A 22,851-nucleotide genomic window follows, 5' to 3' on the forward strand; every position below is an offset into this window, starting at 1 on the left:
TCTCCAGGAAATTGACTTTGTCTAAAGGGCAGTGCTACTTTATACATAGCTTAATCAACCCAATACAGAGATTGTGCAAGGCTGTCAAACTACATACCTGGTTGTGCCCTTATTAGGGATCATCAGTGCAGTATAGTCCTGACAATCTACTTTCTTTCTTTCTTTAAATTATCGAAAGCGTGGGCAGACCCACACAGGCGCTTCCCCATCCTAATGGATGATGTGCACCTAACCCATCAATGATTATTTAACTTACATAAACTCACAGTTCCTCCAACCTCCCCGTCTGCCTCACAAAATCCAACAACACACTGCTCTTCTTCCTGCCACTCACCCCGTCACCTCCAACAAAGCCTTCCCACTCAACTCAGCCACACCCAGCGCAGACATCCGAACTCTCATCAATTCTCTTTCTGCAACATGTCTCTCACATCTAAGTAGAAAATGTCCCACTGTCTCAGGCACCCCACACACCGCACAGTCCCTCGACTCTCGCTTCCCCACTCGGAACAAACAGTCATTCAGCCCCACATGCCCTATCCTCAATCGATTGAGCATCACCTCCTCCCCCCTTCTCCATTCCAGACTTCCCGCATCTACCTTCTTTGACACTTTCCCACGAACACCAAACATCTACCTGCCCTTCACCCCACTCACCCACCTCTCCTGCCACTCATCCATGACCCGTCTCACCATCACAGCCTTCACCTCGTCCACACTCAAAGGCAACCTCACATCAACCGCTTCCCTTCTCATACCCTCACCCGCCGCCCGATCCACCAACTCATTACCCAAAATGCCGCTGTGACTGGGGACCCACGCCAACTCCAGATTCATCCCCCCACGCACACACCGATCAATCTTTCTCCTATGACATGTTTTCACAACACCAAGAAAGGTATGGTGGGTTTACAAAGTTTTGAAAAAAAACCTTTCACCTGAAACCTGAAAGTAGGAAATCCATTTTAGCAGAGTCACACACTCCACAGTGCGCCTAGTAGCCATCGCTGGAAGTTCACTTCCAGTTCTGATCCACAACTGCAAGGCATTGGGGGTATGCAAATTAGCCAAAATGCAAACCTTTTCTCCAGGAAATTGTCTTTTTCTAAGAGAACAATGCTACTTTGTAAGGCAGGAACAAACCAAGTACAGCCCAGTGGAAGCCGGGATGTTATACTCAGGGCAAGGTCGTCTTCTTACCCTATGCCTTCAGTGGGTGCTTAGAAACCCTAATTTCTAGGAGGGGGCTACAATTGTTCACCAATTTAAGCCAATGATAGACTTCACAATCGCCTTATGGTGCTGATTACTATCAACCCCCCGCCCCTAAATTATGACAAACACTATGGTAAATAAGCCCTAGGAAGAGCCATTGTAAGATTCCCAAACCTTCGCCCATCACATCCCTCACAATAGCTGCAATTACTTTTTTTGCACATGCTATCTATTTTAAGGAGGGCCTTTGTAATATGGGTTCTGCAAAAGACACCTCGCTCAATAATGAATGATGGGTGGGAGTACCCCATTATATGACAAGTTGTGGCTTATGTTAAGTGTTAATGTTTTACGATTAATATTCAGATGGCATTTATCCATGTCAAGCCCCTAGTTGGATAAAAGGTAATTGAATCATGAAGTAAACCTCTTTTTGTCTACTCTATGATGTTTGCTTTTAAAATGTGCAAAAAACATTTTTTCTATTTTTCTGGCACTAGGACTTTCATTCACATCAGATATATACAAAATCTACGAGCGTGTCTCAAACAGTGACTAAATGCAGGGGATTGTATTATTACACTCTTCTGGACTTTGTCTGTATTAATATTGAAAGTAGTAAAGCAATCGAGAGAGTTTACAGAAATGTCAAGTTTTCCCATTCCAGGTGTTAAAAAATCAATTTGTCCTTGAATTTACGCTCACCCCATATTGCAATCTGGTACTTATTGGCCTGCAATTATAGTGTGAAAAAATACAGGGGTAGCAACGTCTTCCCTGGTTTCCCCTGTCGGCCCCTGGCATTGCCCTGGACATCTCTGGGTGTGTGAGGGTGAGAAGACAGACAGGGCTCCCGTGTATCTAGTGATTGCCCCTGAAACATTAGCCTGTGAAAGTAGACAGTCCCTAGGCCCAGCTGCCACTTGTCTCCATAAGCGTCTCCATAAGCTAGGAAATTAAACATCTCTGCTTTGCTTGCACACTTCTGAAGTGTCAATAGTACATCACACACTCTTTCTAAGGATGTCCATGAAATAATCGAATTTGAAATGTCAGTGGAAAAAAAAAACGAATGTTCTTTGAATGAAACTGACTTTCATTTTTTTCTCCTGCTCACATTTTTGGCAACCCGCTAGCTCCCACCCCCTTACCTGTTGGTGGCACTCCTCGTTGTGTGCCGCCGACTACTCCATCCCTCTGCAACGCCGGTTCCCTTCACTTACATGCTTGGGAATCGGTGCTGCAAGGTCTTTTTTTTTTTAACTCTATCCTATCGGGAGTGGGAAGCCCCCCACAAACCCCAACGCCATTATAGTGAACAAGGATGTGGGGGACACCACTGCAACCCCCGCACCCCTTGTTCTCTATAATGGCACTGAATGGTAAATTCGTTCGACAAAGAAATGCTCGAATGAAAAAAAAAAAAACAAATGGTAGATTTGATCGAATTTCAGCTGCACGAAATACGTACAGCTGAAATTCCAAGAAATCTACCATTTGTTGTTTTTATTTTCATTCGACCATTTCTACGGATACCACTTTCTACAGGTACTTTCTCAGTGATAGTCAGGCCTTCTTCTTATTAGATCTGACCTAGGCTGGTGTTATTTCAATCCAGTGTTTTACCACTACTGCTGCTTTTGTATAAATGAGGAACATTTAGAGTTTGATGCATTTTTCTTTTGTTACTGATCATGCTAATGATCACTGTTTTGCTGCTCCATTTTGTTTTTAATAAAAGCAGTTGCCAACAGCCTGCAAACACATTATACATGGGAGGGATTTAAAATAAAGTATGCATTTTCTGACCATCAATGCATATTCTCATATTAGCAAAATAATGAACCAAATAAACCAAACAATCCCAATGTGCCACTAAGTTATCACTTAGACCAACATAAGCAGTAATTTTTCTTTCCATTTATTAACTACTAGCTGTCCCCAGCCATGCGTTGCTGTGGCTCAGTCTGGTTAAATGGAAAAGAAAGAAAAGAAAAAGCGCACATTTCTCATATGTTTAGTTTCACAATGCTTGTGGGTAGTTTTTAATGGCTCTGGCGGGTTCTCCAAGTTGAGGCAGTTTAATTTTCCCGGCGGCGCACCACATTCCTTTCGTTTCTCTGTTACATTTCAGAGCCTTGCAATAAGGACACACTTCAGTCATGGTGCCGATGAGAACATGCCGGCTGAAACTATAATCATCAGCTGGGTTTTACTGGAATGCAAGGCAATTGTAATCATGTGATTGCTGAGCACGGAGTCATGTTTGACGCTGATCTGCTGTTTCTCGTTGACGTCTCTCAGCCACTCTCAGCCTGTCGCGTTCATTCTGTTGAGAATGAAGCAGATCTGAAGCTGCAGAATGCGATCGCTGTGCTCGCAACCATGCATCCTGAAGTCTGGCTGCACGTTGCTCTGCTGCTTCCTTGGCACATATTTGAGGCATTCTAAATCGGAAACTTTGAAATGGAATCGTAAAATATTTAGTATGGCGTGTGTTGCATTCACGTCCAACAGATGGCGCTGTTTTTCAGTAAAATATTTAGTATAGCGTGTGTTGCTTTTATGTCCAACAGATGGCACTGTTTTTCAGTAAAATATTTAGCAAAGCATGTGTTGCTTTTACGTCCAACAGATGGTGCTGTTTTTCAGAAAAAGCATGTTTTACCTGTCACAGGTGTGACATCTATGTATAGTTGGTATATAAAAACACGCGCCTATTCCGATGCAACGTTGGGCCTCATTACGACCCAGGCGTTAAGGGTTAACACCGTCGTTAACCCTTAACGCCTATTCTGATTTTAACGGCTGCTTTTAGCAGCCGTTAAATTCCATGGCGCTAACCCGCCATGATGCTAATTACGCCACCGTAATTTAAGGTGGCGTAATTAGCGCCTTCCCCACTCCCATTATGCCCTATGGGGCAAAAATGGGAATGGGGAAGGGAAAAGGGGAAATGGGGATTTACCGCCCCACTCACCTTGGAATGGGGCGGTAAATCCACCATCCACCATGGTGTAAACGTAGTTTACACCATGGTGGTAAAGTTGGCATACTTAGCACCTGGGTCGTAATGACCCCCGTTGTGTCAAAATTTCAAAGCAATCGGTGAAGAACATTCGGAGATTTAGGATTTTGAACAAACAAACATTTACATTTTTATTTATATAGATAGATAGATTATCAACTATTATATATCAAATTTCCCAACCCAAATTGAAGGTATTTGAGCCAATCTCATGAATTACCTTTCTAGGCCACTCCCTTCTTTTTGCGCTGCTCTTCTCAGCGTTCACCTGAATACATTATTTTCAAAAATATTGATTGATTCTGTAAATGATAAACCCACCAGTAAGAATCCTCGTAACCAAATCCCCCTTTTCCTTCCTTGTTTATTTCCATATTTGTGTGCCATGTTAAGCACATAGTTAGGTGTCCCTTTCTTTGGGGGCACCATCTTGAATCCCTCTATATGTTGATAAACCTAGGAAGAGGACAAACACGTTGTAATATGAAAATCTCATCCACATCTAAAATTAAACATGGGCAGGGATTATATACTCTCTTAGCATGTGCTGGCTATAATTACAACGCTTCAACAAATATATATATATATACATTTGTCTCGTGTGCCTGACATTCAACTTTATCACAAACTCCTGTTTATAAATAGCTATTCAAATTGAATCACTTTTCTGACTTCAAGATAGTTAAATAATAACTTCATACTCGTGTATGGTAATCGAGAACCTTCCATTTAGTTTCAATCTTCATGGTCATAAAGAGAGAATACAATCTCCTCAGTTGTCCCCGTATTGTGTGGCGAGTAATAGAAATTGAAAAAAGACTATGCTTCCCTATTATGCTTTCTGCAACCTTCCATTATAACTATTTCTCTGCAGACCCAAAATTCTAAAATATCCACTGAAATCCTACAATTCCTATTGATGAATATACTGTTAAACCCTTAACTTCACTGATCTCCCTCATGATTCATTACCCATTATGCTTTGCAGGATGTGTTTCTATCCACTGTTCTTTTTAGATCCTTGTTTTCTCTCATCCTCGCCCACCTCAACAGATCACCTCCACCTTTTGCCCCAAAATTGAACGTTAATGGCCTGTATATTCAATGATCATCGTTGTACCAACTTAAAAAAATCTCTAATTTGAAAGTTATTGATCACACATTCCTGGGAAAAAGGGACCTCCTAGTGCATATTATTGAAAATATGTTCAGATTACAGTTTCATTATGAGAAGTTACGATGTAGGTAATCCCCAATGGAATCTTCATCCAAAGGGAAATGGTGCGTAGTGCAACAGAGAAAAGGGGGAAATGTGTGAAGATATGAACAAATTATTAATGAAATCAGACCATTTCAGACTTCAGTTTAGAAACTATCATGAGCCCTTGTTCTCTATGAATGACACTGGTGTAGTCCTAAATAGTGCTACAAAAAATACAGTTTATTAATGCTATGAAACATATTGATAAAAAACACATTCACAAACATACATATATATTTACAAAATGATGTGATCATTAAAATACAATTCATGATGTGCTAACAAGTCCCATTGAAATGAGTTGCAACTAGTGAGTACCATAACCATTAACTATTGAGATAAACCTCCCATCCACAACATTCAAAAAATCAAGCGGGTGGTATCAAGAACAAAAAGAAAAAAAGGCAAAGTCTTCTAGGTGAGACAACAATTGTGGACTGGTTGCCTTCTGGTTGCAGCTCATTAAGGAGGCTTTGAGGTAATAACCTCCCCTCTAGTTTCAGTCTGTAAGTCCCTTGTTTTTTGTCATAACATTCGACCCATTGTTACAAATGTAATTGTTCACAGAAATGAGTGCATCCATCCCATCCGGATTCATACTGTACAAAATGCAGCAAGCCGGCCCTAGGTCTTTCCATGCTTTTTCTGTGGCTCAAAATGCACCTCACTGCCGCTCTTCTGTGATTGGGAAGGCCCTCGAGGAACGTACTCTATGTTCCTAACTGCGACCGTTATGCCTCACGCTCATTACAGTTTCAGCCTAGAAAGTCATGCAGTTCTTGATCCGTATTTAAACCATTAGCATTAGGGTTTTTTGGTTAAATCTTTGGGATACAGGTGGGGGTCACATTAACCCAGTGCAGACTCAAAGATAACAATAGGTCATAGGATATTGAAATATTGAAATTAAGTGCAAGGATGATCATGTAGAGGAACCTGTAATAGGTTTTGGCGATAGCAAAATAATGACACAGGATGCGCTGTTTTGCTAGTATTACGTTGGAGCATATGAGGCTGTGATTGGCATTTGATAATAGCCACTGCATATGTGAGGATGCACCTTCATTCTGGTGACCGTGCATTGCATAGAGTCTGCGTTGATAGCTCAGTAGGTTAAGCACTCTCCTCTGATAAATGCAGTACGGTTAAATTGGGTTAAAATTACGGCTAATATAACAAAGCTTATAAGCAGGAACAACTAGCATGAATCAATATATAAAATCCTGATGTTATAATTATGAGCCATTACATCATAATGAATAGCATTACAGGAGCAATTGAGGCTGCACTTGGTGTATGTTTGTAGCAGCTGGACATGAGAGTATGTGCCTTAAATATAATGACTATCTGATACATTAACCCTCATTAAATGCTTTTCTGGGTCATTTATGACAGTGCGTGGCACATGATGTCAGCCCCCGAAGATGAAAATCTGTGCCTTATATATGGTGTGTTTATGTTATGTAAATATGTTTTTATACTGCACCAAATCACCACAAACGTATTATACTGCACCAAATCACCACAACAGTAGTTTCAGAGTCCCAAAGCTTGTCTGTGGAGTGGCTTACTGTGTGCCCAGTGGTATCCACACCATAGTCTGCTGGAGGAATGACAATGAGCAAGTGGGAGGCTAAGAGTATGAGAAAGGGGGAATTAGATAAGTAAACACAGGGTGGAAGTGAGAGGTGTTTTATAATAGTGTGGGTGCATATTACTCCTCTTAGGAGGACCATAGTTCTAAAAAAAGGGAGGAGGCAGATATAGCCTAAAGTGTTCTGATAGTTGGGCTGTCTTTCAAAGGCAGATTTGGAGAATTGTAAGTAATTAGCTCCACACAAATGTGGTAAATGAATGGAATTACCCCTGTTGAATTACCAGATGCGGTAATGCTGCATATCCCCAATAGAGTCCAATGGGACTCCAAAGTGGGAAGTAACTAATGGGTCCACATAGCTCTAAATCAAACAGAGCCTTACTGTTACCACATTTTAACCGCATTTCCTAATGTTCAGAGTTTGGGGAGGTAATATTGCCAATCTTTTGCCAATGCCCTAAGACAGAACAGTAAAAACTAGGGCCAAACCCAAGGGAGGAAAAGAGAAGGAGGGCATGAAAGAGCAAGGGGCTGGGCCTAAGCTGATGACGTGGTGCTAAAGGATCAAACTCAAGTTAGCCTCCAAAGAAACTTAAATGTTATTGAGCAACATTCTAGAGATTTAAATCTGGAAATACATTTATGAAGGTTATTAAAAGATGAGGATTCAGTTTCGTAAGACCCTAGCCCCTTTAAATGGTATCTGAGATCAAAAGAACTGGAGGTGGTTGATGAATTCTGTTATCTCGGAATACTTGAATGCAAGTCAGCTGAAATGGAGACCTGTCGGACCATGAAGGGGGCCAGGGCCTTAAAGGCAATGCTTGTTTGAAAAGGGTTTGATGCTCAATATGGAGGCCATTCTACCTTTAAGAGAGGTTTACACATAAAAGTTGAGTCCAATCATTCTTTATAGGCTGGAATGACTGATGAATAGTAATGTTAGCTGGATTGCTTGACTCAATGCACAATCATGGAAAGCAGAGAATCTTCCCATCCAATGCATACAATTAGAACTACGCCTTGTGTATTTACAAACAACTTTATCGGTGAGACAGCTATGAATTATTATCATTATTTTTGTTAAATACGTTTTTTACTAAGCATTCATAAAGAATGAGAACAACAAGTTAAATTCGGCAGTTAACATAGTTATTAATATAATCTTAACAACTCTTGAATAAATACAAAGGCTTTGATAACAATTTAGAAGAGTCAAAGTGGTGTATCAAGGTTATAAATAACAATGAAACATGACATTATGACTTTTACTTGGCCTATTACAACGAGTGGGAAACTCTATACGTGAGGTCATATTGACGACAGTGGAAAAAGACAGGAAGGATTATCTATATAGGTGCAATCATGAACTGGAAGTGTGTTTACAGGTGATACATAATAATATTCCCTAGAATAACACAGTTGAGAATCTTCTAAAGGAGTTAAAAATGGATAGCAAAACAGATTACTGTATAATTTCGGCTATCTGGAATTGAGAGCATTGTCAGCGCAAGGTATGAAAACCTGTACATTTTTCGTTTAGAAATGAACAGATTTACATTACTCCTTTTCCAGACAGATATGTCCATTAGTAATGTATGTTGCTTCGATTCAACAGGCTGAATGTGTTAGAAGTTGTGGGTCCTTATAAAGGTTGGATACCAATACAATATTATGTAGATTATGTGGAAATGAGGTGGAAAATTTGAAACACCTAATTGCCTACTGTAAGAGTATGGATGAAGAGAGAAAAGGATAGTTTTCTAGATTTATTTATAACATAGTATGTATCAAACAGAGAGTTTTTGGTCTTGAATACGACAAGGATGGCGGATATCTTTAGTTGGAGATGTCAGCTTTCTGGGAAGCGATAGAACAGGATCTCAAATCAGCTTAATTTTAATTTGGCACACTTTTTAAATCATAAATCATCTGTTTTTGATTAAATTGGAAGTTTCTTATACTGGGTATTATAAACTGTATCTAAGTTCTGTCATATTTATAACTGTTTGTTTATGGTGTGAACGGTGTAATGAAAACTATAAACACACCCCAATCAAAAATATCAAGGTACAAGCACAGTGAAGGGAAATCAAGCTTTCAAGGAAATCAGCTTTTAACCAGACGGAAACAGACAAGAAACAATGCTTTCCTCTTATCCTCACATCTTGAATACAATCATAAGGATACTTGATAAATAACACTGTAAAGCTGCACAAAGATATGGAAAAAATCGGATGCTTTCAGAATAATTCACATAATGATTGAAAGGCATGATAAAGCGAGGCAGAGGACACGAGCAGAGTTATTAGACGTATATGACTTACATTAGTAATTGTGCCTTTTCATAAGTTAGTGTGAGAGCGGTTGAGGTGATATCGAATGTACTTGCAACAGCTATGTTTAAAGCTATTAGAGTGAGTGGGGGAGGGGCAACCATGGTTTCATTTAGAGGAGAGGGTAAGCAGGGGTCAAGTCCTAAAATAAATTGGCGGTACACATTAACATACCAATTGAATGTGGTGGTCACCAGAAGTTAGCATATCAAGGTGCCCTGTGAAAAAAGTGGGGCGACTTCTGAAAAAAGTGTGGGGACTCCATCCACCCGCGTGTACCCTCGACTTGAGCCCTGGTGGTAGGGCCGCAGAAGGGCTTGCGAGTAGTGTTTAGAAGGCGAGAGAGAAGGTGTATCATTCAGCGGCCAGCTATAGAAGCCCACCAGAGCGGGCTAGGCAGAGGGTGATTAGCAGGCCGCTCCGCATGGGTACAAGCATGATGTAGGATAGCCACTGCCTAGTATTTTGCTGGATTTTTCCGCTTTGATGGGGTTAGTACACATTCCGCACACACCCTCTGAGGGATGTGAAAAGTCCTGCCTTTGCTGCGGCCCCAGCCTGAACAAAACTCTTATGAACTTGGAGTTCACACTTCGTGTGGTGGTTGGAGCTGAGGGTGTCAGAACGGCTCTCCCAGAGGTCTGTGCAGCATCTTAATAGGTTGCTCTGTGTCATCAGAGCATTACAACAGGAGCAGTTAAACACTGATGGGAGGAAGTGGGACTATTAGTAAGGATTTGTGTCCCTTAAGAAATGTGAATGGGTATGATGGCAAGGGTTCATAGTGCAGCATGCTATGTGTAATAAAGAGTTCATTTAAACCTCAAGCAAGATGTTTTGGCTCACATTACTTTGCCTGATGCTAAGGTGACCTTCCATGCAGGATGGGGAAAATAAAGCTAAAGCCATACTCATTTTGCTCAACTTGTTTCTATGACAATTTATATAGCATATGGTTAGTTTATTATGACATGATAGTTTATTGTGTTGTGTGCGTCTTTTTCAATCTGTTTCTATAAACAAAGCCTTAATACATATGTATATGAACTAAACCTGGGAAGACGTGGTGAGCTGCTTAAAATGCCCATATCCCGTGTTCACCCCATAACCAAAGTGTGTGATCCTGGACAAACTGTTGTATCTCATTGTGTCTGATCTGGAGTCCCTGTAAGTGATTCAGTTCATAGCATATGTTTTTATATTATTACGTTATTATACGCTATTATAAAACAGTCCTCCCTCATGGTTTAATGACTATAAAGTTGTTTTATGAATTTTACACCAGTTATTTGCCACTCAACTTCCTTATGACAATTTATTGCAATGTCAATTCCCATGGTACCTCTAAGTATCAAAGACTTTTGCTGCTTCTTGCAGTGCACTTTTCTCTGGTGTCAACTCATTTGCAAATTAAGAAGTTTTCATATATTTTGACCCACAGGCAGGCGTGTTGCAAGGTCTGGATAAGATCCGAGAGTACGCTACTGTCGGGACTGTCGAGACTGTCGAGACTCGGGGCTAGCTCGCCTTTTGGTTGTATCCCCTGGGCTTCTATCTGGGGCCCTCTAAGCCCCCCCCTATCAATGCCTCAGCCCACAGGGCCTGGACAGAGCTCTAACACAGATGAGTGTCCTGCGTGTATAATGGCCCTAGAGTTTTGTTATTATTTTAATGCTGTGTACGTGGTAAAATGCCATCTGCCACTGATGTTACCCAAAAAGTTGATGGCGTGACACCACATGGAACGGTACACGCTGTAGGCCGCTTCTGGTGAACTATCCCGCGAAACCATTTTGTAAAGTTGGCCACCCTAGCCTGGTGACAGCAAGAAAAAATGAAAATACAGTTAGTAATGAAATTACAAGCCTGGTAGCGACCAGCAACAAAAGGCCAAGGTTGGTAGTGACCAGTGCGCGGCAGGGGTTTGTGCTGGGCTGCAGTGGGGCGCAGATCTGTTAAGTAGGGTATATGGGTGAGGGTGGCATCGGCCATCTTGTTAACAAGAAAATAACCCTTTCTGAGTGTCCTTCGCCAGGCCATCTGAGGGGCCGAACGCACTAGTGGAAAATTGTAGCTGTTTCTGTGATAAATGAACAAATGGCCGGGAAGAAAGTCCGGGGCAAGGTCTTGGTCTCAGAAGCAAAACAGCACAGAGCAACTTAAGTTCAAATTCCAGTCCGCACCTGGAGACTGGTCCCCGGTATTAAGCGCGTTGTAAAATATGAATTCATTAATTAAAACGGGCTGGGTAATTTAATCTCCAAATTCATGCAGTCGTCAAGACTTCTGTGTGCCAAACACCCCCACAAACTGGCGTGCTGATGCAGCCCATCCCTGCCATGGAGAGGGCACGGTTTCTCGGAAGGGAGGGATAAGGTTGTGTGGTTCATTTCGCAATATTCCTCTTACCACTCCTCTTTTTGTCCCCTCCTTTTTGCAGGTCTCCAGACACGCATGACACTCCCTACGAGGAGAAACGAGCCAAGGAAATCAACCGGCTTTTTGGTCCCAAGGGGTCAGACGAGGCCTACGACCTGCTCCTGGACATGCACACCAGTCCCTGTAACATGGGGGCCTGCATCATCGTGGACAATGCGCAGAACTATTTTGCTATGCACCTGGCCCGCTACGTACAGGTGAGGGCACCCACCTTTACATGTGCGTTTATTTTAGGCACCCCGTTCTCTGTTCAAAGATGCAGCGCAGCCCTGTACCGAACACACGAATTGTGTTCAGCCGAGTGTGCAATGAAAATGCATACGATTGTGAGAGAAAGAAGAGAGAAGAGAGGTCAGAGGGCAACACATACAGGTGTGCAATGCCTTATGACCGGAGTGGGATGTGTAAACTGAAGGGCAAGCGCCAACTCTAATGGGAACTGGAGAGTCAAAGCAAACGCGCAAACGAGGTGCCATCAGGAATTGTTCTCATGGCCAAATCATAAATACATTTGCATCATACGGTGCAGCATGGAAATAAATCCCATCATGTAAGTGTTCAAGGGATTGGCTTAACACGTACAACGTGAAAACAGAAGAAGAGTGATTATAGCACACTGAAAAGATGATTTCAAAACGAATTGAATAAATGGTTTCTTTCATTAATTCAAATATTCAAAGAGATAGCAAAAATGATTAGTAAGTTCAGAACCTAACCAAAATAGGTTAAGGGGCAATGAGTAATGAATCAGCATAGATATGGGTCAAAAACATATGAACATAAATACATAACTGAACATATGTGCAAAGAATATATAATTCTAAAATCATACATAAACAAGCATGAGTAATGGACAGAGATGTCTGGGGTCTACGCCAAGAACACTGAAGTCACAGTGGCGTTTCGGCAGTGTCAAGAGATAAGAGTCGCCTTCTTCAGGACCAAAGACAGTTTGTACCCTGTAAAGCGTAAATAAAACAGACTCTGAGACTGACAACATAAGAAATAAATGCAAGAAAACTTTAACCCAAGTGTAGCAAGACACAACAAAGAGTGAAAACACAATCACCACTGAGAGGAGAGTGCCACATTGTGCCAACCACTCTAACCACGCTCATGTTCCAAGAATCCTTTGGGGGAGACAAGTGGAAGAAATGCAAGCCTGAGGCCTGAATACTGGTTGCCATAGGGATAACACTTGGCGGTGGTGAAAACCATGAGTGCAGCGGACATAGACCAGAAATAGAGGAAAAGGGTGTGAGTTAAATCCCAAAGAAGAACGACCCGGCTACGAATGAGGGGCCCATGGTAAGAGGAGGAACCGTCTTATCACTGGAGTGAAAGTCTATTCATCGCTTGCTAAGAGGGTGTGCAGCAGTGGTGCATGGAAAGCTAGAAGGAGGGGTTGAGCCTCCGCTGCGGCATACATCTGACTGAAATGGCACCTTAAAAGGACAGAATTCAGGTAAGCAATCTTGATATGTGAAAGCAGAAACTTGCTGTAAAGCAAGTTGCAGTAGGCAGGCACAACTACGTCATGCCATGGGTTGTTAAGCTAGAAAGAGATGGTGATAGCTAAGTGCAAGGCACCGGTGAGAGCCTACCTCAGAAAGCTGCCATGAAGTGGCACTGCTGCTTGCGCCTTCGTCGGAGCAGCTTCCGGGGAGTCCAGCGTGCGGAAGGCACATTAGACATGAATAATGGCCCTCCACTCTGTGAAAACAGTGATCCCGATCTACAGGGACTGAGAACAAATACATATGAAATGAATGAGTGATCCCAGGAGTAGCCTCGCTTAGTGAATAGCGAGAGTATTCCCGAAGTTCAGCCTGGACCATGAAGAATTGTAGAGGATGACTGGGGACCAGCTAGGGGTCGCAACTTACCAGCATAAACGTCAGTCTGATCGCCATGAAGATAACTAGGCACGAGATGCCAGACTGGATGCAAAAGATATTTGCTACTCTTGTAGGGAACTGACGAGCTGAGCAAATGAATAAAAAGAGGACTGCTCAGTTCAGCCAGAAGAAGGGAATTTGCCAGAAAGTGAGAGGGGACTAAAGAGTGAGCTGCTCCATGGGGAGGTGCTAAATAAGAACGGCATGTTGCAAGGGGGGCCTGGAGTGTGCTAAACATGCAAAGGTTTAAGATAAAAAAAATGAAGGTAGTAAATAACCAGCTTGCAAAAGGAGAAGAGAAAGACAAAATCAGACAAAAGCGGACGAGGAAAGAACAGAGAAAAAGAACTAATGAGCAATATCCCAAAAGAGATACAACGATGGTATTAAGCCTGAATATCCATCTGGCCTCTTTGTTTGACTGAAGAGTGTGTGGGTTCGAGTCATTTTTGACAGTGTCAAGCAGGGGCGTTGCTAGGGGGGGCTAAGGGGGCTATAGCCCCTGATCTTTTGGTTGTAGCCCCGGATAGAATCTCAGGAGCTACAGCCAAAAGACTAGCTAGCCCCCAGTCCCAACAGTTCTGACATCAGCGTAGCCCCGGGTCTTTTCCAGACCTAGCAACTCCCCTGGTGTCAAGGACCCACCACAGAATTTCATCGGCTGAGTGGCCGTGCTCCGTATAGTGGCCAACCTGGGGGCCTGTGGCGTTGCGACACCTGATACGTGACCAGTGTTCAATGAACTGGTTGTGATGTTTTACCCACACATCGTACACTACAGGGTCATTGTATACAGTAAATAGCCCATGGTGTCCTGCAGTTTGTGTGTTGGCGGAGTTCCCTTTGTCTGCCAGCTATGTCAAACTACTTGTTTTTTTGCAGAATTTACAGATTGTACAAGTGCTACACGGAAAACGTTCTGTAAGTGGTCTCAAATCCCAGCTCGTGGTTGCAGACCTGTTGGTCTTGGGAGTCAAGTGAACTAGCTGATCCCTCAAGTTTATTTTGCATTTAAAAGGGAACAGTGGTAGTGGTTCATTAGGCAGGTTAAGTTGCACTAAAGGTCAAAACCTGTGAATCCGTTTTTGGACAGAAAACGTGTCAGGGCTGTAGGTAAGTGGGCAGACCAGTTTATCCTGTTTGGTGCTAGTTCTAACTTGGAAAAGGATCTATCGCGGGGTGTATATCACTCTTTTAAGTGAGCAGGTCACTAGTTTTTAGGGGTAACCTCGCGCTCGTAGTCTGGTGCTAGATGCTCGGCATTCTGGTCATAGTCAGTCAAGTTCTCCTTCTGGAAGCATGGGTGGAAGCTCGTAAAATGCAGTTCTGTCAGCTTTTTGTAACGAGAACAAATTAGCTTGTTCTGATGGTGTTTAATGGTTAAATCAAGGAAATTATCTTTGCAGTATACTATAATCACTATTCTTCTGTTTTCACAATGTACGTGTTAAGCCAAGTCTTCGAACATGTACATAATGGGATTAATTTCCATGCTGCACCATATGATGCAAAATCGTTTATGATTTAGCCATGAGAACAATTCCTGATGGGAACATCCTTTGCGTGTTTGTTATGACTGGAGGGGGTCTTAAGTGCCCTGATCCGAATGACCAGACACACATTAGCCAGTGATGGACTATTTAATGGGGTAGGGTGGGCATGGAAGACGAGCAAAAAGCGGGGCCACCCTTCCAAGGTGCCATGGGCAGGCACACCCCCGGGGCCAGATGCGTTGCTAGGGGAAGTCTGGGGGGGTGACTATGGCCCCTGGTCTTTGGTTGTAGCCCTGGCTAGAAGCTCAGGTGCTACAACCAAAATGCTAGCTAGCCCCAGGTCCTGACATTAGTGTAGCCCCAGATCTTTTCCAGAACTAGCAGCACCCCTGTCCGGGGCAATGTCCCTGCACTGGCAAGCAAGCCTACTCCTTGACCCTTTTCGCTGGCTAGTATCTGGTCCCGGGACGCAGTGCACCACTTTGGTCTTTACATCCGAGGTGGCGAATGAAGCAGGGTAGCTTTTAAAGGCAGTGGCTGTGAAAGATGGAGGAAGTCGGGGATTGTGTCAGTGCCTTTCCAACTTTTCAGTTGAAAGGGCCCTGAGCCTCAAGGGGAGAGCTAGCAACTGCCTGCATGTTGGCAGAAAACTTTCTTATGATACGGCCAGGGACGTCTCTATGGTGGGCAAACGGGGCACGTGCCCCGGGCCCCCATCCTGGAGGGGGCCCCCACAGATCCTAGAGTGTGAGAATAACACGTGCCAGCCTGCCTGCAGTAGGAGGCACGGACGCACGGCTCCCCTTCCCCGGATGTGACTTTCATTTAAAGTTCAAGTAAGCAATATCATAGTACTCTCCTCTCTGTGCCCCCACCCCCACCGGGCCGGCTTACTGATTTCGAGTTGACAACAACAAGTGAAGTCACGTGAGTGCCAGTCTTCCACTTCGCTTGGATCATAAATCATTGTTGCAGGCCATGGCTGGGCCTGGGAGGGACCAGCAATAGCAATGCAACAAGAAACTGTTACAAACAGCCAATGAAAACTACCATTCTGTTGTTACTATGCAGTATTTGATACATTCTGTATAGTAACACAGAATGTGCAGTTTTCATTGGCTGCAGTGAAATGACATGGTGACATGTTGTTGTTGCCACAGGAGGCAGCGCGGCGCCACCTTCATTTCACGAGTTACTGGGAAGGTGTGGATGTCTAGGCATGTTCTAGGTCTTGAGACAGAGAGAGCCTGCTGCACTGTGTGGTACGTGTGTGCGGCCTAGTTGCTGCCTGGGGCACTGCCAGTGTGCCACTGCCAGTGTCACTACAACTAAGTGTCAGCAGTGCGCACCGGCCGTCCCCCAACCCCTGAGGCCCCGACAGGAGACAGAGTCCCTGCCGGCAGATCAGGTAAGTGACGTGACTGTAAAAGCGCACTCAAAGTGATTCCAACCAAGGCCCCCAGGTCCAGGTCGGGCCCGGGCGGTGGTGCGATCCCTGCTGCTGTCCTGACTCCTGGTCCTCCAGGGCCCAGGGCCCTGGCCAGGACCAAGCAGCCAGGAGGCGTCAGCACACCACCACGTTACTGCGCCGCCGCCCGGGCCCACCTATATGTGTGACCTGACCTGCTGCTGCTGCCAGTAGTGCCAGGCCGGGCAGAGGTCACCGATTCCGTGACCAGTGGAGGCCATGAGGGGCAGAAGCGGTTCTGCGAGATGTGCACATTTGTCTGAAACACCGGCAATAAAAAGCGTAGGACCCTAGTTCGCATTTCTTAGAATTTGAGATGGCACTCAGAGTTGTCTCGGGCGTAACCCTACTTTTCATGGGAGATGTGCCCAATGGACAACCTGGGCCCTCTGCCTGCCGTTCCTCAGGCGAACGGGGCTCGGGTCATAATCCCCAGTCCCTCTTCCTTTGCCCCAGAAAGGCCTCTGGCAAGTTGTTTCCTGAAACGAAGCTTACCTGAACATCCTGCTAAAATGGGTATATTTTCAGTAGCGTTGCGGCAGAGGGGGTTGTTCTGCGAGGCGTGCACATTTGTCTGAAACACAAAGATCTTCCGGCAATAAAAATCGTAGGACCCTAGTTCGCATTTCTTAGAATTTGAGATGGCACTCAGAGTTGTCTTTTCATTCAAGATGCATATATTATATACTAGGGTAGGTTGGTTTGATAAATTGCGACTCATGCCTTTGAGTAATAGAAACATCTGTTATTTACAATATTCTAAAATGGCCAACTATGGTACATGAAATAAAATGAATGAGTTTGAATGGCCTGGATTGTACTTAGCTGCTTATGTTGTGTGGCACTTGTAAAGCGCTTAACTGTTGGTGTTTCCCCGAAGTGATACAAAAAGATCTGTGATTCAGGAGCACCGTGGTTTATCTCCCGACATTGTATTTCATAATCAATGCATACATTTAGCACCTGGGGCGAAACACCGCCTCTCCAACAAGAGAAATTAGGCTAGGGGTCTGCAACCTGAGGCTCTCCAGATTTAGTGGCCTACAACTCCCCTAGTCCCTCCACGTTGACTATGATGGCTTAGGCTGATAGGAATTGTAGTCAAAAACATTTGGCGAGCCAACGGTAGTATAAACTGCTACCACAGCTAACAGTAGAATAGGATGCAGTCAGAGCCTCGCCTCTCTGCGCCATTCCCTACCTCCACCCAGAAACTGACTGACTTAGAGTTAAGGGAGGCAACGCCCCTCCTGTTCTATCTAAAATATGCACTGCCCGGTCACAGGGGCCGAATAAGGGCCTCGTGTATCACAATGAGTGTAGCTCATGGTCAGACTGGTGTTTGCGTCTCCACAGTCAGGAGACTTAAGTTGTGTCCCGCGGGTAGTTGCACTAGTGGTACAGTGTGGTGGGCATTATTGACATGCATTATTATTCTGAAAATGACAGGAAATGACACAACATATCTACAGCACAAGTCGTGTTGTGTATGCTAACAGTGAGCGCTAAACTGTACTGTCATGTACAATAATTAGAAAAGTCTCTGATCTGCCTGGCAGAATGGCTGGGGCAGGCGTGCTGTTGACAAAGTACTGTGGCAAGGAAACACAAGATTGCACCTGTCTTCTGTATACGCCTTCCTCTATATTCTCCCAGTGGAAAGGGGCTACATAGCATATGCCCCAGCATGTAACTGATCCCAGAAGCGGGGTGCCACTCTGACCATCAGTGGTGCACTCGAGTGAAGTTACACAATGAGTGCAGGTCCTCACAGGTTGCTATGCAACAACAACCATTAGCTTGCATCATAATAATCAGGCACAGCTGGTCTTGCATTCCAGGTAAACAGACATCGCCCTTTGAAAAGATGCGGATATACACCTTTAAAAAGACCAAAGGCCAGAATGCGCCAAACCTCGAGTGCCAAGCACAAGCGGTGAGCCCTTAGCGGAAGGTTACCACCTGATCCTGTTTTAGTCTTGGCAGCTTCGTTGGTAGAACAGCTATACTCGAGAATGTGATCACACCCAGAGAAGCGAGCACATTCATCCATCAGGCATGGCATAGTTCGTGGCAGTGGGGCGGTGGAGGGGGAATGTGCACTGGCCTGATGGTTCATCATTTTTTATTTATTATTACATTATAGCGTTATAGCCATATACATAGAAGAAGAAAAAAAACAATAAAACAGTTCATGACTTTTAACACTTATAACATACAGATATAATAAAATCCATACTAAAACAATAAACAGAATGATGCAAACTGGAGAGAGCCCCAATGCACTATTAACTAAACTAGAAGGAGACAGTGGGGGCCAAAACAGTGGTTCTAGGGAGAGAGACGGAAAACACAGACTAGAGGGGAGAAAGAAACAAGAAGAAACAACAACATAGAATGAATAGCACACACGGAGAGCACACCCCTTGATAAATAAGTCTGCTAGCCATGATCCATCCAGTTGAAAGGCTGGTTAATAATAGCGTGTAATGTATTGTTGGTTGTTCTGGGATTGACCCTGCACTGGTTTCTCTGCTAAATCTGGGTGGTGTAGTCCCGGGAGGATAGCTCAGGGGCAATGTGCTCGCCTTGCAAGCAATGCGACGTGGAGCAACACAGGTTCAATCCCCGGGTCTGCTCTTAGAAACCTCTGGGTCTTAAGTGGGTTGTAACTTACCGATTATATTATTATTATAAAGTAATTCAAATGAAAGACATTAAAACGTGCAGCACCGTGAGATGAATTGCTCCAAAGAAATGAAACATACCGTCCTGTTAATTAATCTTCAATCCCCTGTCATATTCTCTATATTGTTTGTGACTGTTGGTGGGTGGGAAAACAAAATCAAATAAAAAACCAAAGCCAATTTAGAAAAAGGCACCGGAAGAGGAAGGATTAGAACCCAGCTCCCTTGGCTGCTTCTGCTTCGGAGGCAAGCAGTCACGCTTCACTGCTAGTCCAACTTTTTGGAGCACGTTTTGCATTGGGACATAATGTGAGTGTAAGGTGTGAAAATCTTGCATAATAATGTTATGCTTTTCATTCACATCACACCCTATTTTTCGTCAATTGGTATGGCGTAGAGGAGGGCGGAACGCAACTTACATTCCTGCCACTCCCTTCCTCTCCACCGTGGAAATCCTCCAGCGTTTGCGCCTGCCTGCATTTTCATGCAACCATGTACCAAATCACAGATTCTTGTTTTGTCGCACACGGGGTGCAATGTATCTATTTGAGACAGAGGGAGAACAAAAGAGCGAAAGAAAGAAAGAAAGAAAGAAAGAAAGAAAGAAAGAAAGAAAGAAAGAAAGAAATTGCTAATGGCAATGTGAGCTAGGGAAACAGGACTTGTCTGCAATAGGACAGTGCTAAGTGCTGTCAATTGTTTTACCTTGTAACTCCTTCTCCGCTCTCTTCCCTGTCTAACCGACTCCCCTCCAAGCTCTCCTACCACCTTACACTACACACACAAATCCCCCACAATTGGCCACCACAGGCCTTGCCATTGGCAAATCAACATTAATCCAACCATCACTAAGCTCTGCTCTTGAGTCCTATCACACTCTGCCACCTCAGCGGCTACCCATCCCAAAGTGCTGTCGTCTATCAGATCTCCGGCTCTTTCCTATGGATACATGCTCTCAAATGTCTCCGCCAAAACCATGGAAAGCATGTTGGCACTTGTGATCCGCAGCCATCAACCGCACCGATGTAACACCTGCCTCTCCCAGTTACCCACCAATAACCCCACTCCTTTTTTCTTACAGAGCCACAGGCAGCGAGGCCACCCAAAGTGGCAGACGGATGCTATACAAGACCACTTACATTATATTCGATAACATTACTAATAAATAAATAAATAAATAAATAAATATCAAGCCTGCAGAGGTGTGCATACAGTATGCTTTGACACAGCAAGGCAGACCATCATCTGCCAGCAGGTGCTTGTGTCATGCAAGGCAGGCCATCATCTGCCAGCAGGTGCTTGTGTCATGAGTGTGAAGCCTGAAGAGGTGTGCATGCAGTATGTTTTGACACAGCAAGGCAGGCCATCATCTGCCAGCAGGTGCTTGTGTCTTGCAAGGCAGGCCATCATCTGCCAGCAGGTGCTTGTGTCATGAGTGTGAAGCCTGTATAGGTGTGCATGCAGTATGCTTTGACACAGCAAGGCAGGCCATCATCTGCCAGCAGGTGCTTTTGTCATGAGTGTGAAGCCTGCAGAGGTGTGCATGCAGTATGCTTTGACACAGCAAGGCCGGGCATCATCTGCCAGCAGGTGCTTGTGTCATGAGTGTGAAGCCTGAAGAGGTGTGCATGCAGTATGTTTTGACACAGCAAGGCAGGCCATCATCTGCCAGCAGGTGCTTGTGTCTTGCAAGGCAGGCCATCATCTGCCAGCAGGTGCTTGTGTCATGAGTGTGAAGCCTGTATAGGTGTGCATGCAGTATGCTTTGACACAGCAAGGCAGGCCATCATCTGCCAGCAGGTGCTTGTGTCTTGCAAGGCAGGCCATCATCTGCCAGCAGGTGCTTGTGTCATGAGTGTGAAGCCTGTATAGGTGTGCATGCAGTATGCTTTGACACAGCAAGGCAGGCCATCATCTGCCAGCAGGTGCTTTTGTCATGAGTGTGAAGCCTGCAGAGGTGTGCATGCAGTATGCTTTGACACAGCAAGGCAGGCCATCATCTGCCTGCAGGTGCTTTTGTCATGAGTGTGAAGCCTGCAGAGGTGTGCTTGCAGTATGCTTTGACACAGCAAGGCAGGCATCATCTGCCAGCAGGTGCTTGTGTCATGCAAGGCAGGCATCATCTGCCAGCAGGTGCTTGTACATGCAAGGCAGGCCATCATCTGCCAGCAGGTGCTTGTGAGCCAACATCTTGTGTATAGGAAAAGAGAGTGAAGAGGTGGTGTCACTTAGACTTCAGGCCTATCGCTTATGGGGGGAAATAAAAATAAATTCCCCAGAAGCCAATCACTGAGGCAAAGGTTCTCGTATTGGGGCAAAAGTTGCATTTCGTGTAAGCCAATATGGCAAACGATGATAAGCACCATTTCTTTACCAGTGGGCCTGATTCTAAAACCGTGACACTCAGCGGATGCACTGCTTTACTCGTGTGATTTTACAGAGCGCCAAGGTCACCCTAATCACCAAGGTGACATACGCTGTCTGGGCATCTGTGCACCAGCGCAAATGATGCGCTGTGCCCAGCCTTCTTGCATTCGTTGGTGTTGGCAGAGTGCTCCTGACTCCAATGTGCGATTGGCTAGCAGCACGCACCTGGGTGCTGGGAGTGCATTTCATATTCACAGACCCTTAACAATCCTGTAATTGGCAACAAAAAAAAAAAGCTGCTGTTCCATCCCTTTTCAGGGATAGAAATGCAAGTGGGACTAAGAAGAAATGCATTAAGGGGCGGGAATTGCCCTCTCGTGAACTGTGCACACCACTCAATTTGTTGGAAACAGGTGCAGGGGAATGTGTTTTTCCCCCCTGAAGATTGCAAAGCACATCCCATTGGTGAATTTGGAATGTACATTGAAAGCCCCCCTGCTTTGGCGGAATTGAGCACCTGGGCAGGGCGTCTGAACGGGTGAGTCCAGGATCTGCACATTCACACCCCTCTTTTGAATGTTATACTCATGTGTGGTTCAACACAGGGCTGGCGCTAGTCCATCACACCCCTTGCACAGAAAAGGATTCCAGACTCAGACTTGTGTTTTTCACATTTATTTGCCAGCTCATTCATCAAGTTTGATTTTTCAAAAGAGTGTTAATTGTATTTCTAGTTTTCCTACCTAATGCTTTGTATGTCTCGTGCTTTCTCAATAGTCTGTCTCCTGGCCTTCAGAATCTCCCCTTTCCTTCTTGGCAGCGAGTCCTTTCTCTGTGATCGGAATTTGAGGCCCAACCGAGTGAAATGTTATTGAAACCCTCAAGTAGGAAACTGCTGCGTAGTGCACATCGTTCACTCAACATTCCGCTCACCTGCAAAGGTCCTGTGCTTCCTTTAATTCGAGCCATTGAGTCCCCATGCTTCCTCAACTCTAATTCCATGAGTCCCTGTACTCCTCCCACCATCCATGCCTCCCCATTGTCGGGAAAAGTCAGGCTCAC

The 22,851-nt window shown here is 44.5% G+C and overlaps 1 protein-coding gene across 1 annotated transcript in view; it reads left to right on the top strand.

Moving 5' to 3' along the window:
• The window catches only part of LOC138513819 (N-acyl-aromatic-L-amino acid amidohydrolase (carboxylate-forming)-like), a 117,274-nt gene that overhangs the window by 13,715 nt on the left and 80,708 nt on the right, over positions 1 to 22,851 (top strand). Inside the window, exon 2 of the mRNA XM_069628923.1 lies at positions 11,878 to 12,073. Coding sequence (XP_069485024.1) covers positions 11,878 to 12,073 — 196 coding nt within the window. The remainder of the gene's footprint in view (positions 1 to 11,877; positions 12,074 to 22,851) is intronic.

This window comes from Ambystoma mexicanum, chromosome 12 (assembly GCF_040938575.1).
Source record: "Ambystoma mexicanum isolate Mex_15411 chromosome 12, UKY_AmexF1_1, whole genome shotgun sequence".
Taxonomy (NCBI): domain Eukaryota; kingdom Metazoa; phylum Chordata; class Amphibia; order Caudata; family Ambystomatidae; genus Ambystoma; species Ambystoma mexicanum.